Source organism: Asparagus officinalis, chromosome 9 (assembly GCF_001876935.1).
Source record: "Asparagus officinalis chromosome 9, Aspof.V1, whole genome shotgun sequence".
Classification (NCBI taxonomy): domain Eukaryota; kingdom Viridiplantae; phylum Streptophyta; class Magnoliopsida; order Asparagales; family Asparagaceae; genus Asparagus; species Asparagus officinalis.
This window is the reverse complement of record NC_033802.1, coordinates 21,237,353-21,256,026: the sequence shown is the minus strand read 5'-3', so window position 1 is coordinate 21,256,026 and position 18,674 is coordinate 21,237,353. Positions and strand designations below refer to the sequence as shown.

At 34.9% G+C, this 18,674-nt stretch overlaps 2 protein-coding genes and 1 long non-coding RNA gene across 5 annotated transcripts; all 3 read right to left on the bottom strand.

The window, feature by feature from the left end:
• On the bottom strand, positions 374 to 1,884 carry LOC109824228 (scarecrow-like protein 21). Its single transcript, XM_020390764.1, has one exon. The coding sequence runs from the start codon at positions 1,858 to 1,860 to the stop codon at positions 508 to 510; it is 1,353 nt and encodes a 450-aa protein (XP_020246353.1). The 5' UTR covers positions 1,861 to 1,884; the 3' UTR covers positions 374 to 507.
• Positions 5,603 to 12,019, bottom strand: LOC109824457. Of its 3 annotated transcripts, XR_002242645.1 has the most exons (6): positions 11,806 to 12,019; positions 11,054 to 11,153; positions 9,005 to 10,612; positions 8,031 to 8,218; positions 6,317 to 6,413; positions 5,603 to 6,159 (listed from the first exon to the last, which is right to left on the bottom strand). It is a non-coding gene; the product is annotated as an uncharacterized LOC109824457 (long non-coding RNA). The 3 variants fall into 3 exon arrangements; XR_002242646.1 differs by having other exon boundaries at positions 9,005 to 11,175; XR_002242644.1 differs by having other exon boundaries at positions 9,005 to 11,153.
• Positions 15,514 to 18,601, bottom strand: LOC109823280 (probable CCR4-associated factor 1 homolog 7). Its single transcript, XM_020389566.1, has 2 exons — positions 18,499 to 18,601; positions 15,514 to 15,845 (listed from the first exon to the last, which is right to left on the bottom strand). The coding sequence occupies exons 1-2, from the start codon at positions 18,599 to 18,601 to the stop codon at positions 15,514 to 15,516; spliced, it is 435 nt and encodes a 144-aa protein (XP_020245155.1).

The following is an 18,674-nucleotide window of genomic DNA, read 5'->3' as shown; positions in this document are numbered from 1 at the left end:
TATATAGTTTGAATAGACTTCAAATGCGTGGACAAGGTCAAGAAAATGGAATGAGAACTCGAGATATTCTACTTATATGCAACTTGTTCTTGCATTTATTTGATTATTCATACCCTTGAAAGTGTTAATCCTCTTTTGTCGGTTTTAGAGTAATAATTTATGTTTGTTTCAAGGAGAAGCACTCTTAACTCCTAAGATTACATGAACTCATGAGTAAGTTTCTGCTTAAGATCTATTGCATTTCCTTCCCTATGCTGACACTAGTAAGGCACCAAACCAAAGCTCCGCAACGCAAAAAATATAGAAATATCAAGGTAAAGTCCTGAACTAGGGTCTCCAAAGATAAACATAAATGACTTGTCTCAGATGTGCGCATTTGAATTCAGATATTTCCAAGCAAAAACAGGTTAAGTTTTGTACATAAAAATTATGTCAAACGGACCAGTACAAAAATCACAATAAATGAAGTATCAAGCTTGCTGTCAAATTCTTCATGGAAAATGCAACTTAAAGCGCACATCTCCATGAAGTAGCGGTAATCAGATGCCGATCCTGCCATCCTAAAGAAAGTCCTCTCCCTTCATCCCTCTCAAAGATCCTAAACCCTCCAGCGTTCGCAAAATCACTATTAGAGCAATGACTCTTAATCTTCAACAGCAATTTCGCTTGGCTTATCGATCTTGAACTCAGCTTGATCCCTTCAAATCCATTGCTCTCCATTCTCTTCTTCCATGTCTCCAGCCTCTCATTCTTCAAATTATTGTTTTCTCTCTCTTCGTTGGTCACTATATACTTGATCTCTCTCCCTAAATGATTCTTCTCAATGCTGAGCCTGTCAATGCTATCAGCTGGAAGGCAATCATCGAGAGAATCAAACATCGCTGCAAAGTAATGTAAAGACTCCATGAATCTCGATAAAAAAAAGCTTCTTGAGATTCTGCTTCCTTCTTTCTCTACCAAGACTACTAGTGATGGATTCAATAACTTGATGTAGTTCAATGTAGCAGATACCTCATTTGAGCTCATCAAAGATTGGAGATAGAACACCAAGTTGACGACCAATGTCTCATCCTTCTTAACCTCAATATTTCTCTGTCCTAAACCTCTCAGATTACCCTTGAACTCAAAAAACAAGTTATTGCATCCTTTCGCAAAATTCTTCAGCCTGATCTCAGTTTCTTTCAGAACTTCCAAGCTCTGCCCGAAACCTGTAATTCTAAGATATATCGGGCTATTGCTTGTGGCCTTATCCGATAAAGATTGAATCAGAGAAGGCCATTGAAATCCATATGACACATCAAAGTCTATAACATGTAGGCTCCTATTGTTATGCTTCTCTTCTTCATCAAAAGCTTCAATAATCACTTGATTCGCTGTAAAATGCGCAAACTGGTAATAAGGAGAATTTCTATAGAGTTGTGTAAAGGCCAATAACTCTTGTTCGGGTGTAGGATTGGCAACAATCATGCTATATAATGGTGACCTTCGTGTTAAGAGCTTCGCAGCTAAGCCATCAGTGAAATAGGCCGATACCCGTTGTATAGGGTCGCCATTTAAAGACACATTTCGATACAATTCAGTCAACGAATCTATCGCAGAGCTTGTGTTATTGTCGTCTATGGCAGTGGCTGAAATTAGAAGTAAGTGGATTAGATGAAGGCCCTTGCCATCTTCAAGCCCATGGCTACCGGCGTCAAGTTGTAGCATTCTATCTCTTGCTTGAAGCAAAGCGAAGAACTTGTTGCAAGCGTAAGGCTCGTCTCTTATCTTCCTCTTCTTCGATATCGAATCGGAGCGCCAAGAGCCGTTGATGCTTAGGCCAAGGGTCAAGAGATCTTCCTCAATCTCTACTTCTTGCATTCTCTCACTACCTTTGTTTTTGGAATATGGAGGAGGGGGGAGGAGGCAGGTTAGCATGTGTTGGAATATAAAGGAAGGTGGAAGTGGGAATCTGAGGGGGAATTCTTTGGTGTGATTACAAAAGGAAGAGAACAAAAGTGGGGGTGATTGGGATTTTTGGTTGAGACTATGAAGGGAATATGGATGGATGGCATCTTTTTGTTTGTTTACTCCCAAGTCTTTTCAGGCGTTTCCTTTCTGCTCTTGGATTCCTAGGTTCTTTTGTACTTCTCAATAGGATAGGTTTCCTTACATATTAGTCCCCGTGAAGCTTTCTTATGGATTATTGTTTACTATCTGTGAAAAAAATGATGCATACGAAGATTTTTCTTTTTGTTCATGCACACATCTGCAGTCGAAATATGCTTTTAATTCCCAACAAAAAGAAAATGTTGTACGGATAGCTTACTACTACTTAATTATTGCATCACAAAACATTAAGGAATTAAAACATGCATGTAAAAAAGCCAAATCAATTGGCTTGTGGACCATGATACATGCAACTTCTGTGATCCGTACATGTCAAATGAGCACAAGGATGACTATAAGATTAAACCTAGACACTCTCAAAACTTATTATTGGTTGTATGATATGTTGGATAATACCCATTTTTATACCGGAATCATCAGGTTAATGAGTTTTTTGAGAAACAATGTAAATATCAATGAGAAACTTGTACAGAGACGGTAAACAATGGTTTATAACATGTCAACAAAGAATTTATGATGTGTAGTAGTTTTCTGAAAAACATGCATTAATAGTTAGTCTAGCAATATTAAAAAGAAAGTACATGAACACCAAAAACAATAAAAACCATAATTAAAGAAATCCATGAATTCAGTTCTCACTATCTGCAATAGAAATATTCCTAAAAGATTCTTTACTAATAGTTTATGAGGCATAAAATGAAATGAAATGTTCTGGATATAATAAGTGCATCAATCACATATTTGTCAGGATTGCTTGCATGCAATTAAAAAATTCACAAGGATCAATATGAAAGAAAAGAGAAATCCTGCCACTGTTTTAATTTGTTTTGGCTTTTTTTTTTGGTAAATGAAAGAACTTTTATTCATCCACCTTATATGAAGTTATGTACACCTCACAAAAACTCAGTATTCAACTGAGAGCACATACAATTCAAAAATGGAGAGCACAAACAACCTTTTAAAACCGACAATGCCTAATAAGAAGGCTTGTTAAAAATGATGGTTGAGGCTTCAAATTTTATGACTTGGATCAAATGATCTGCACTACTAAACTTCTGAGTGAAGAGTCTTGCATTCCTCTCACGTCATATGCAGTATATTGAGGCTGTCAATACTAGTCTTTTGAGCTTGACTTGTAAAGCCTTTCCTCTCAAATATGCAGTATATTGAGGCTGTCAATACTAGTCTTTTGAGCTTGACTTGTAAAGCCTTTCCTCTCAAACTTGAAAACCAATTCCAAATCCGACACCAGCTCTTTCCTCTCAAACTTGAAAACCAATTCCAAATCCGACACCAGCTACAAGACTTCCATTTGAATTTCATCTAGTCCATGACTGAGTTCCATATATAGGAGGAATATGTGCATTCAAAGAATAAATGGTCTCTAGTTTCAAAACTTGTACCTGAACATAGACAACACATGTTTGCATTGATTATTCCTCTCTTCAAGAGTCTATCCTATGTGAGAAGTATGTTATGTATCGCTAGCCAGCTGATGAAAGCATGCTTTGGCACATTAAGGCCACCCCAAACTGTTTTGTGCCATGGCACTGAGCATGACACAAGAGATAGCCTTTTATATAACACAGACAGTTTTGGCTTTGAGTTTATACAGCATGACATAATAAGGGATTTGACATTATCAGCTCCTCCTAAATCAGCCATCACCCTGTTTTTTGTTCTAATTAACTGCTTCCACATCCAAGAGTCTCCTGATCTTATTACAGCATGACATAATAAGGGATTTGGCAAATTTGTTTTGGCTTTTATTAGTACTAGTGTGCACCCCGTGCAAAGCACGACCCCCTATTTTTTTAAGTATTGTATTTTGAACTTACCTCCCTTAAGTTTTAATACATTTAATTTGATTATTGTATGCTTCAAATTAGAAATTATATTTACTCATTTTTACTTAAAGGATGATCCAAGTTTTAATACATTTGATTTAGAAATCATATCTACTCATTTATACTTCGAGGAGGATCTAAGTTTTAATACAGCTGATTTGATTTACTGTTTATGATAAAGTAAAAAGCTGTAGCATAAACATTAACTTCAAAAATATAGCGGGAGATTTGATTTACTAGTACAGTAATATGTTGCAGCAGACAAACTGGTGGGTCGATTTATTGTTTACAGCACACTGTAGCATTTATTGTAGTAAGAATAGTGATTCTTTGGATCCTCCTATATAAGTACAGAAAAGAAGATAAGGCGGTGGTTGAGACTGAGAATAGATCAAAGATGCCAACAGAAGAGGGCCAGTGGACAAAAAGCAAACCAAGTATAAGAATTTGGAATTTTAAACAAAAATAAAACAGCCCGGAATCATTTATCAACTGGTCTGACTTGTCTCTTTGTCCTTCTCTATAACCAATCCTCCTCAAAATCCTATTTCTTAATCTAAAAACAAAACTAATATCAGAGAATATTAATTTTCTTCTCCCTTTCTTCAACTACCATTGCCAACAAGTTAGTTAAGCTTTTAGCAATGAGAAGCAAATGTCATTAGAAGATCCTAATTACACATTATTAGGATCCAATCGCTTTCTTAGTTAAGCTTCGTGTTCTTGCCTTTTAGTGCCTAATTTTAGTTAGGTGGTCATGCTTAAATTTAATTGTACTCCAAGAAAAGTATCTAGTTCCTCGATCATAATTGGTGTCAAAGATGTAGAATAAGGTTCCTTAGAAAGGAAAAAAAATCGAATAAAGATAAAAAATACAGAGAACCAAATGTCTTACTAAGGTTTCCGAGCAAATCTCTCTAACTGAATTGCGTGATAAACGAATTTATTCGGTTATTACTGGCCATAAAACTTCTTGGGTTATCTTAGATTTCGGCTCACCCAATAAAAAAAACACTATTTATGTTTGAAGTTATTCAGTTCCCAATCATATGAACATAATATGTGAAGCACTATCGCTTAGAATTGAGAAAACAGGCAGACCTCTTCAATCAGAGAAGGATAATTTCAGAAACAGCCATAGACCACATTGATGTCAATTATTTTTCTCAAAGAAGCTTGAAAGCCTCTGAACAAAGACAAACTCCTTTTATTCCCCCCTGTAGATTTTTGTTCAAGTGCAATCATCAATTTTTGAATGGGATAATTATGGCACATAAGATGTATACAAATTCCAATAGCAATTTCTAGATGGTATTCAAATACCACCCAACTAATACCAAGGTTATACTCTATTTAATTGGTAAAATCCATAGAAATGAATTTGTCAGGTGCAATATATTCGACAGACTTGATTTCTAGAGTTTTCTTCTTTTTTTTTTTTTTTTTTGGTGCTAATCAACTGCTTCGTAGTACAAAATAAGTTTTTTTTTTTTTTTTTTTTTTTTTTGGTGCTAATCAACTGCTTCGTAGTACAAAATTGAAGATGAAACCAATTATTTTCCAAGGAAACAAAATCACAGAAGCAGCCATGACTAACTGATGAAAGCATCCTATGACTTGACATTCACAAACATAAACAAACATAACACAAGTTAATAATCCTATCAGACGGCACAGTGTGAAGAAAAGGAACAAAATAGATGTCATCAGATGTACGAACAGGAGAATTAATTTGCAAAATGCCATTAAAAGATCACAAGAGCTTGTCATGCTACTTTGTTTATTCTGGAGGACAAAATGTAAGGAAAGATCACAGGAGACCCAATTCTTTGAAATTGCCGTTAGGAATCAACAACCAAAACCATACAAATTTGATTCCTTTCATCAGTAGCTTTCACTTGATCTAAATTATTTGAAGATATAAGTAGTCTATGGTACCCGCTAAAGGGCAGCAAGTTATGACATAGAAAATTCAGATGCTACAAACTGCCTTTGTTGAAGTGTTCAGCATCATTTAGATATTCAGAGAATTTGATAAGAAAAATGTCCACTCTACATTTCCTGTATGATTTTATTTTATTTTTTTGTCTACAGAAGGATTTCCCAAATATTTCATATATACTTACATTAATGTCAGTACGATGCATTCCCTTCTGCAACTGGCTTGATGGCTTTGCTTCCTTCAGCTTAAAATTTGCGGATGCTCGTTGCTGTGTGTTATATATAATATATATATATATATATAATTATAAATTATATATATATATATATATATGCATGTAGGATCGACTATACTAAAGCTTGACAACCATGAAAGAACGTATATATGCTGCTAGAAAACCAAAATAAATCAATTATACCAAATAAGCAATCTTCTCTCCTGAATGTTATTGCATATAAAGTTGTTAATATGTATGGCTTTATTTACTTCAGCGCTGCCTCAGCAATGAATTACACCTGCAATTACAGACACAATAGCTTTTGAAGATTAGATGTGCAGTTTCATTATTCTTACACGGAAAATACATCTATATCACAGAGATGCTGAAGAATTTCGAAACAGAATATGCCATTTTGAAGCTAGATAGAGAAGAGGGAAAGAGGGAGCTAAAAGTAGTGAAACATCAATTGCTCAGCCACAAAAGGACAATCATGGAAGTTTAACATTAAACTAGTATGTATCTATCTTGGATATGATGCATTCTTACTTAAAAGAGAGAAATTTTAAGAAGTTATGATATACTGATACTGATTTAAGTGTTTAAAAATAGAACTTGTACCAAAAGGAATAGTACCATGAGCAAATTACCCACATATTGACCCCATCTTTCTAAAATTATTTCCCGAATTTTAGTTTGGGAAAAAACAACAGAAGACATTTCATTAGCATATTTTTCCAACTGTCGCTTTTAGTTTAATATAAAGATAAGATTTACATAATGCAGACGTTAGATTATCTTACACCATTATCGGTGTGAGCAACTTGTATGTTCCAGCATACGTATACCTTGTCTCAGATGTCAAATAGATGTGAATGAAAAGACAAGCAAACGAAACAAAGAAGGTGCCTACTCTTATTCGAAATTAGCCAACAATATTAAAATTTACTGTCGTTGAGGAATATATCTGCATTGCTATTTAAAAAAAAAAGAAATATATCTACATCAAAAGTTTGTTTCACTGCATTATATATTTGATTTGTTAATAAAAGAACTTAGCCCTCCTCACCCCATATGGCATCAGGGTATCCAACTGATTAATCAGTCTATCATTTATAAGTTATAAATATATATGTTGTCAACAACCAATATAATTACAGCAATTTCACACCCGTGATTATGTAAAAGTATATAGGTTGACAACCACCTTCATGAAGGAGAAACTATTAATTCCTCTTGCAGCAAGGTCTCAGTCCAGCTAATTATAGATGGCAAAGTATCCTAGTAATAAGTACATGCTTAATCATTAAATGAGACAGGATGGTATGAGATGATATCCTAAGCGTAACTGTACGTTACCAGAGACAGCCTAACCGGCTAGCACCAAAAAAAATTGGTGTGTTTAAACATGGGCCATTTACGTGGACCCACTGCGTCAAATAGGGGTTATTGCCTGCTTAAGCACAACAACTGGTGAAGAGAACATGTCAAGTTTAAAAAATCGATTAGATTTCATCTCCATCCAAGTTCATCTCAAATAAAACGGTGAGGATCTTATCTTGGATCTTTGAAGAAAAAAATGTTTTTTCTCTCCATGCTAAAAAGGGCCGAAGTGTTGCTTAGGCGCCAGCCTAGGCGGCACCTAGGAGCCCCTAGTACTTTCTAACATATTGCACAAAACACACCCTAAGAGTAAAAAGAAGCAACAAAAGAAAATGAAAACATATGTTATGAGCTAACCCCTAAAGAAAGGCCTAACTAAAATGCAAGTTAGGCCATTTTTGTTAGGCCAGGGGTTTATTGGAAAGAGGAACCTTAAAAATGACCAAATGCAAATCATCTAAAGCTATTACTTTAATAAAATGAATCACATTAACACGTTATTAGACACAAACTAGAAATATAAATCACCCACCAGTATTATAAAAGGATAAAGCATTGATGACTGTTTTGCCCATTTTTTCGGTGCTGCAGTGTTGCACCATGGACTGGATCGACTTGTTTTTAGGATTCATACATCCTATCAGTCCTAAATGCACAAGCTTTATCTTCCTCTAGCTATAGATGAATGATGGAAACTTCATCATTGGCAACTATTGAGATCTGAACCAGGAGAATCATACATCACTCCGAAAGAAATTCAAGCATCAAACTAAGGAAGTAAAAATTCATTAGGAAACACATTTAGGCAAGATTGAAATCTTGCCTGTCACTATTGAAAAGCAATGTTTGAAAATTTTTTTTAGAAACTCGCTTCGATAATTGCTTCGCAACTTTTTGAAGGGTGAACACTTCGAAACTAAAGAGTATTTATCCCTTGAAGCTTATGCCTCATCGCTTAAAGCATAATTGAAGTGTGCGTTTGACGTGCACACTTTAGACAAGATTGGAGGATGTAAAATGGTTTTTAACGAACATTAATATGCCCCTTGTATTTTTAATATGACCATGTGAGCGTAAATAAAATATATACATTATGCATGTAGCTTAGTTTATAATGATTCATGTCTATACTTCACATATTTAATTCTTATTTACTAATCAGGACATAAACGTATATATTTGCAAATTATTATAACATTATATATTATATGTTCATAATTTTTAAAAATCTAAAATTAAAATATTTAAACTCATGAAGCCTACACCTCATGCTTTAAAGCTTATGCCTTTGCTTCATCAACAGGTTTAGCACTTCACTTTGCGCTTCTGTTTTTTTAAGCATTGCTGAAAAGCTACAAACTGGTATTTATTTAAGAAAATTGGCCAAAGTAGCTAATAACCTAGTCATGTTTTTTTCAAAATTTACATACAATAGAAAGAAAATCTTTCACCGTTATTTTAAGGCTCAAGATGATGGAATTGTGCAATTCCGACGGAGATTCCAACCTGAAAAGAGCTCGATCCTGAGTCGGCTGCATCAATTGTTGATTGGATCCTAGCACCATGGCTCTAAATAATAGTTGATCCTTCCTCTTAGTGGACCCTTGCAGAGCATTACGTCACTCTTAAGTGACATGTCCTCCAAAATCCCCATGACATCTAGATAATAAGCCATCCAAAAATTGATCCTACCACAATCCAAAATTTGCAAACTGCACTCCCTTCGATCATAACTTCAGTTCCCATTGTTCTTGGTTACTATCTCCAAAATTTGGATTCTCTATCTCCTTGAGTGGCGCATATCCGCAGAAATAGAAAACAATGAGTTAGCATATATCATAACCAATATGAGAAAAGAAAAGTCATTCATAAATAACATGATGTCACATAGCTTATCAGGAGACGAGTTGGGAGCAGGGGTGGTGTCGGCATGCTCCCTTATCCGTTTGATCAATATAGAAAGCACTGATATATTTTTTGGACTAGAAAGACAATACAACCAATAAAATCCATCCAGATTAGCAAAAACACAGACTCAACAGAGTTATTGCCAACATCTAAATTAGTCTTTAGTTATACGTATCTTCCTCTCCATGGTGAGGGGGTTTTATACCTCAGTGGTGGTTACTTCAGCATTATCCCTCTGTTATGTTGTACATTGGGTCAAAGACCTATAATGTGTTGTAATGGCTAGGTTTGAAACGCATGTGATTCACTTTCTTAATCGTGAAAGTTGTGGCCATATAATGATTCTCTGATTTAAACAGTTCTTGCTCCTACACACATATTATTTTATTGTCTACTGCACACATGCCATGTATTAGCAATCTTCAGACCTCCTTTGAAATTACACCCTCAAGGGTCACAATCTGGGACCTCTTAATGGTTCTTCTCGCTGAAGAATCTCTCAGACATTCTTCATGTTCATGAGCTCATTCTCTAAGCTTGTCAGCTAACTCGTATCAGAAAGGAAAAAAAATTGCATGCTAATTGAGAATGGTAGAATGTCCGGTGATCATAATTAAATTCTCCTACACCTATGATAACTAAGATGTGAAACCTTTATGAGATAACTTAAAATTTAGAAAAGAAAGATACTCAAAAAGATCGATTCGTTCAATAACTACCACAAATTGGGACTAGTACAAAATCCAAAGCCTAGGGATCAGTTGTGGCCCAAAACCAAGACCTGAAGACCATAGGAACAGGTAATGGATATGACAAGTTGTGACATTATGAATAATGTACATAAAAGAAAAAAAGGGACACGACTAATGTACATAAAAGAAAAAAAGGGACATGACTAATGGATATGACAAGTTGTGACATTATGAATAATGTACATAAAAGAAAAAAAGGGACACAACTAAGTGTAACTAGAAGAAATTATTTGGTCCTGAGAGAGAATATCTTTTCTCACAAATACAGATAGCTCCTTGTTCATCTATTTCCCCTTGCTCCCCCTGTTGCTATGAGGCTGACCATTGACACATCCAATCCTCACAAGGCCTTATCAAAATCTAGAAGTAACTCCTTATTTTCCCTTTTGTTCTGGCATATGTCCCACACTTTCTTCATTAATTTCATCTTAAGGACATTGAGAAGGTGTCCAATCTGCCCAAGGAGTTGATATGAACAGAAAGCAATCAGATGTATGTAAATTCAAAAGAAAATGTTAACCGTAGCTAAATTTTGTTAACAAAATAATATGCATCCATATGCAGGCATATAAACCCAATCTAATCATTGCTCTAAACAGAACTTTTTATTACAATCGTGGAACATAAGGGAGGTGTGAAAGATAGCAAGGCACAAGGCAAGGCATAAGACAATACATAGACTTGAATCCATTATCAAAGAAACCTCAAATCTTCCATCTAGTAAGAGCTTTTAGTGCTAACGTCGATTTGATATTACTCTTCATCTTGTGTAATTGTGCAATCACAAGGCCATACCCAACAAAAAAATCCTTGTGTCTGAGAGTCTTAAGTCTTAACAAGCAATATTTGGCAGTTGAGGATGTATCTGAAAGACACAAAACTTCAAGATACCTACAGGTGGATGAAGTAACCAACGTGGAGAAAGAGGAAGCTCATGTATAGTAATATTCAGACATGACCAATCGAGAGCAGCCTCAAATTAATGTAGCTCCTTCCTGCAATTTAATTCAGTCTGAGCTGATTTAGACAAGAAAACTACCTCAGCTCCAACATTTAGCAGGATTACAGGGACAGTAACTTCAAACATTATTGTCACTACAACTACTTCAAACTCGAAACCACCAATAACAATTAGAAAGGACTAACAAAGTTAAAATTTTCATTCACATAGAAAACATTACCAAATAAAGAGAAGTGAATAATGTCAAAGTTTCTAGCCAAATTAGCGACAGCATGATCAAAAAATTTATTGAGTTACTTCCACTTTATACCCTAAAGTTGTTTTCCGACACTTTGATACACCAAAGTTTACTTCTTTTTTTTTTTTTTTAACTTTGATACCCAAAGTTCAAAAATATGTAAACTTAAGGGCACCAAAGTGAAATAATACTTTTTAATAGAATAATATAAGCATCAGAAACTTACTAATCACGAGCCATGTTCCTCAATCGCTCTCTTTCATGAAATCTTGTACAAATAACAGTTACATTACATAATCTAGAACTACCTACAACTTGAAAGTCATTAGCGATCAATTATCCCAAAACCCTAGTTCCACAGTCAAAACTAAGCAATCAAGGATCAAGCTACAAAAATCCTAGCTAGGGAGACAGCGAAATGAGAAGAAGTAAAGAAATTGAACCGGACATTGAAAGCAGCGAGCTCTGGAGGAGATGTCTCCGGCAGCGGCGGCGGCGACGGCGGCTGTTTCGAATCAGCTTTGGGAGCGAATTTGGCACTCAATTTTTGCGGATGTTTTCTTTTTAGGGCGTGTTTGGTTTGTTTCATGGGAAAAATGTGCCCCAAAACAAATCCAGATGTGGCCTAGCCCTATCATTTTTCCCTTACTTTTTAATCCTTAAAATCCTAAAAAATATGTTCAGCCTTTTTTTAACATTCTTCAATGAATACATCCTAAAACATTCTAAAAATACTTTTTCCTTATTTTCTTCTTCTTCTCTGTAGTTTTCTCCTCGTCCCCCACTCCTCCTCTCAATCTCCTCCCCCTCACCCCCTCCTCCTCCTCTCAATCTCCTCCCCCTCTCCCTCCTCTCCTCCTCTTCTCAATCCCCCCCCCTCCTCCTCCTCTCAATCTCACCCCCTCCTCCTCCCTCTCCTAGTGATAGTCCTCCACCGTCGCCATCTACTTTGATCAGACCCTCTTTTATGTCAACCGCTCATTCGTCATCCCCCTCTCAATCGTCGACCAACGCTCCATCATCGTCTCCTACTCAGGGCCACCCTCTGCTTGTGACCTCGTTATTGCTGCGTCAGGTAGAGGATTGAAAGAATTTATTTTAGAATGTTGTGGTTGGATTGAAGATACAAGTTTTGTTGGAAAAAGTGTGTTTGAGTGTATGATCAGAGGATTGAACTTGGTGGGTATGGTTGAGGATGCAAAGAAGGTGCTTGATGAAATGGGTTACTTGGGGTTTAAGCCATCGGGGTTTGAGTATAGAGTGGTGATTCAATGGTATGGACGGTTAGGGTCGTTTAAGGAGATGAGGAGGGTGATTGGGAGAATGGGCGATGCTGAAATTGGAATTGATACGGTTTGTGCGGATTTGGTGTTCTCTTGTTATGGTGAATAATGAGGAGGCTTTGCCGGTTAAGGAATTGATTGACGCATCAGTCTTACTTGAAAAATTAGCGTGGTCTGATTCAGAAAGAAGAAGATGTTAATTTTTATAATAAGACTGTTTGTACTCTTTATTCTTGTGTAGTTTCTCCAGAATTGTTTGTAACGTGTCATGTTTCATTGTTCAGTTGATTATATTATGTGTTCTTGTGGTTTGGTTGTACTTAGATCAAATTTTAATAAAATATATTGTGTCTATTTAGTGATCAATTTTGGTATAATTTATTTTGATTGTATGTAAAATGTATTGTGACTGTCATGTGAATATGTACAAGTTCATTCAAATAGAACTTGATATGCATAATAACTGAAGATTATATATAAATTATGTATATCAAAACATGAATATTATGGTACATAATATGTACATAACATTTAGGTTATTGTGTACATAATATATACAGATTATGTACATAATATATACAGATTGTGTACCAAAAAATAGTTATATGTTGACTTTTAACTAAACGTGTTAACTTTCCTCCTAGTATATTAACTTTTCATACTGAATGTTAACTTTCGCTGCTTTATGTTAACTTTCATCATAATATGTTAACATTCACTATTCTATGTTAACTTTCATCATAATATGTTAATATTCACTATTACATGTTAACTTTCACCATAATATGTTAACTTTCTTCAGAACATGTTAACTTTCAACTGAACATGTTAACGTTCATCATAATATGTTAACTTGTCGGATGTATATGTTAACTTGTCAGATGTACATGTTAATTTATTCATCTATAACATCTTTGAGGACTTTTCTTGAAGGTCTGAAATAAATCTCAAATGGAGAGACAAGAGAAGGAAATTGCTATGATTAATCCACATTTTGAAGAACTTAAATTCAAATGGAGAGACAAGAGAAGGAAATTGCTATGATTAATCCACATTTTGAAGAACTTAAATGGTTTTTTCCATGCTTTTCCTCTTTATAAATTGATACCAAAGCAGGAGTGGTGTGTAATGATTAGAGAGACTTAATTTAAAAGTTATTGTCTGCACTAAAAATGTGGCTTAAAGCCCTTTATTTTTTCACGATGTGCTTACTCAGATGAACATGTTTTATTTTAACTGTACACGTTTACTTTCAAATTCTATAGACTTTAAAGTGAACATGTTAACTGCCAGCTATATGTGTTAACTTTCATCTGCATATGTTAACTTTATTATGAACATGTTATATTCTAGCTCTCCACGCAAACTATCAGTTAAATATGTTAACTTTCATCATAATATGATGAAAGTTAACATGTTCAGCTGAGAGTTAACATGTTATAAAGAAAGTTTATATATTATGGTGAAAGTTAATATATAATAGTGAATGTTAACATATTATGATGAAAGTTAACATGTTCAGCTAAAAGTTAACATGTTACGAAGAAAGTTAACATATTATGGTAAATATTAACATGTTACGAAGAAAGTTAACATATTATGGTAAAAGTTAACATGTTACGAAGAAAGTTAACATGTTCAACTGAAAAGTTTACATGTTATGAGGAGAGTTAACATGTTATGAGATTTAATAGTGTATCGTAACTTAAAGATTATGTACATAATCTGTATATATTATGTACACAATAACCATAAGATTATGTACCATAATATTCATATTTTGATACACATAATTTATATATAATCTTCAGTTTATTATGCACATTAAGTTATATTTGAATGAACTTATACATATTCACATGATAGCCAAAATATATTTCACAAACAATCGCAATAACCAAAATTGATCACTAAATAGACAGAATATATTTCATTAATTTCTGATCTAAGTACAACCAAACCACAAGAACACATAGTATAATCAACTGAATAATAAAACATGATACGTTACAAGCAATTCTGAAGAAACTACACATGTGTAAAAAGCACACATAGTATAACCAACTGAACAATAAAATATAACACGTTACAAGCAACTCTTGAGAAACTACACAAGAATAAAGAGTACAACCAGTCTCATTATAAAATTTAACATCTACTTCATCTTTTCTTCTGTAAGCTTACCCATCAAATTCATTTCTTCTCCTCATTTTCACAACCTCATCCAAGCAATAACAAGCTTCATGTTCTTCACCCATCAAATTCATTTCTTCTCCTCATTTTCACAACCTCATCCAAGCAATAACAAGCTTCATGTTCTTGTTTCTTCAACTTAAAGCAATAACAAGCTTCATGTTCTTGTTTCTTCAACTTAAATTCTTGTTCTTCTCTCATAAGTGGAAATAACTGAGTGTCCACACTATACACGGGGTTGTCAAACCACTCCTGAAATCTACAACCATCATTCTAAAATTATTCACAAAAACAAAATTAAAATCAAGTTAAATCATGAATCATAAATCACAGCTACTTGAGCAAAAATAATAATAAATTCAAGATTACTTACATGAGGATTTTCATTAGTTAAAGGTAAAAAAATCTCAAAGAAAAAGTTAGATATTGCATCACCGGAATAGTTAGAGGTAAAAAATCTCATTAGTATGGGCTAACAGAATAGTTAGATGCTGCATCACCAGAAATAAACTCATCAAAGAAAAAGCCATAGTCATTGATCCAAGGTAAAATTTACTGACACTATCAATGCCAAACAACTAAAATACAAATAAACCAAACATAAAGATATATACTCAAACAACAAACTTTTTTTTTCATTAGCTTCTTATTAATATAAGGTTTTTTTCCAAGAACTCATACTAATGGGTGTTCTGTCCATTTTCAACACCAAGGCTATACAAAACACTGGCATATTTCTCAGTGTTTCCATTAAAGAAACTCTCCTTCAGCTTCCTAATTGTGCAAGAAGTCAGCAAGCTATCACTCCCGGCTTGGTGGCAAATCCCCACCCTCTCCACATCAAGCAACTCGGCAAGCTTATTAAGTCCTCCATGCAAACTGTTGCAGAACATCATCAAATGCTTTATATCATAAATCGTCGGGAAATAAACCTTGATCAGCATAAAGAACCCAGCTTGCGAATCCGACAGACTCTGGCAAGTCAAAATCTTGAGCAATCCAGGTTCAAATCCTACTGCCCATAAACTTAAAGCGGATTTGAATAATGATTTGGTTGTGTGAGTCCAGATTCAACCTATATAAAAAAGCGCTCAACATACAGGAGCATGTTAGAAAATAAAATTATAACCCTCATCACCAATTTGGAATTTTGGTGTAGTGGCAAGGACTTCGAGATCATCATTATCTCATTAGAAAGAAAGTTTGGGAAAATATTACTAAAGAAGAAATATCAGGCCTCCAGAAGATGGTTCATGAATTCCTAGGAAATACACTATCTATGAAACATGATAAAAGATTTTTTTGGACATTCTACCAGTGTGATCAGAGCATGTTTGGTTGGATGGAAAAGGTCAGAAATATGTCATTAATAATGTTTTAAACTAGACAAGGATAAGGCAATGTTGTTTGATTGTTTTTTTCACTTAAATGATACAACATTCTGTTTACTTTAAGAGAAAGATGAAATGAGAACTAAATATCTATGATTTTAAGGATACAGCTTGAAAAAAGAAAGAAATTTTGGAAGGCTAGGTCTATTCTCAATCGAATATATTTTCATGTAAAGCAAAAATCATACCATAACATCAGCAATATAAAGCAAGCTACATAGTTCAACATTAAGAGTTAAATATATGTTTATGAAACTCAGAAGACACAGATTGCATAAACAAAGGGTTAATATGTGCAAGAAGAGAGAATACCATTCAGTTCGAGGTCACTGTTATGTTTATACTATGAAGTCTTAATAAAAGTTACAATACTAACAAATCCCAGAAGCAAATTTATCATTTTTTGACTTAACTCATGATGAGATAACAAAACTTTTATGCCTATTCCTTCAGCTACAGTAACAACAAAGCCTTTATTCCAGGTTTCTAGATAACTACATGAATCATATTCTTCCTTTGAAATATGTTAAGGGCTATAATCTACATCCAGTCCTCTTTCCTTTCTTCACAACAACAACAACAACAAAAGCCTATATCCAAAATATAACATTTTGGGATCAGCTACATGAATCATATATGCTCCATTAATTCCAACTATTGCCACATCCTTCCTGATTGCATTCAATCAAGCCCTCTTCTGCTTATCTACAACCCTCCTTATCCCGTTAACTATACTACTGGCCTCTACACATGGCCTCTGTTAAGTTTATTCCATTGTGCTTAAATTGTATAACAAAACATAAATTTATTACTATATTCAACTACCCAACATCCGATAAACTGTTCTCCATTCCCCAATTTCAAAATCCACCCAACAAACGCAAGTTTTAAAATCGTAAACTCATGATAAGGAACTTACACCAAGGGTAGCTGGCCTTATCAATAATACTCTCAAGCTTATCATAAACAACCTTACTATCCACCAGAAACCTCAGATACCCTTCGATCGTCGGCTCCCACTTCGCGATCGGAGCAGAGTTTGACTCCTTCTCTCCTTCCTTAGCCTGATCTTCAGTTTATTATGCACATCAGGTTTGAGCCTGAGAATAGAGGAAAGAGAGCCTGAGAAGAGAGGAAAGAGAGGGGGGGGACTGGCAGTTTTTGGATAATGGGTTAAGAGTAATTTTAGAATTTGGAAAATTTTTTCTTACTGTGGTGTGTTGGAAAGGCAAACAGGGGCTGAAACACAAGTACTTTATGTATTGGGGGTTTTGTCACCCAAAAAATAATATGGGGGGCCTAGTCACAACAGATTTTTTATTTTAGGGCCTTAAAACATTTTTCCCTTGTTTCATTCATTTTCAAAATACTATTTTCCTTCACTTTTTTATAAATTGTTTTACGTGTTTGTTTCGCCAAAAAATATGAGGTGAAAGTACTTTCCATCACTTTTCTTAGTTTGGTTTAACTTGAAAAAAGAAGAAAACAATTGATGTGTAAATAAATTCCTCATTTTCTAGTGTTTGGTTCAAACTAAAAAAATCAAGAAAACTTGATTATGGTCACCATGATGTGATTACCACCCATATAAGATAAAATAATAATAACAAAAATTGAGATCATCATCATAGCATAATATCACATTACTAATGACATAACAACCATTTCAACCAATTAAAAATAGACTAGATGAAACCAATTGTTTGTTGGAAATTCATAACTGAAACCAAATAGAAGAACATAAACATTGGTTGGTAACTACACAACTGAATATTGCTAGAAATTCAGTTCATTTGTACACAACTGAAACCAAAGGCCAAGCACATATATATAACCAAACATTGATTGAAACCAAGATCATAACCAACACAACTGAAACCAAAGGCCAAGCACATATATATAACCAAACATTGATTGAAACCAAGATCATAACCAACACAACTGAAACCAAACATTGAATATTCAACACAAATATCAAACACAAATAACAAGTGCATGCAATTTGTTTAAGTGCTTCCTAGAATGGGTAATGTGAGCAACATTCCTGCGAGAAGTTTTTCATACAGAGAGCACAAAAACTTGTGGATGAGGCAGAGCTATGTCTCCCTGAGTGCTTTCAATGGGGGGATTGTTTGTATGAAGTCGGCAAAATGGGTAGGCACAAATCCAGGAGCTATGCAGTTGACTTGAGAGTCTGGGCTCATCTCAGCAGCAAGGGACTACAAGCATCTACGAAGAATGATATATAAAACCCTTGTTAATGATAATAAGGGCCTGCAAGCACCCTCTCCCCATACATGTCCCTAAACTCCTCCAGCTCCCTCTTGGCCCTCCCCCTCAGCTCCTCCACCAACTCCATCACTCTGTCGACCCCCATCGCCCCGACCGCGTTCCAACTGCTCCTCATCCTGCTCCCGTCCCGCCCCTCCTCCTCCTCCATCATCATCACT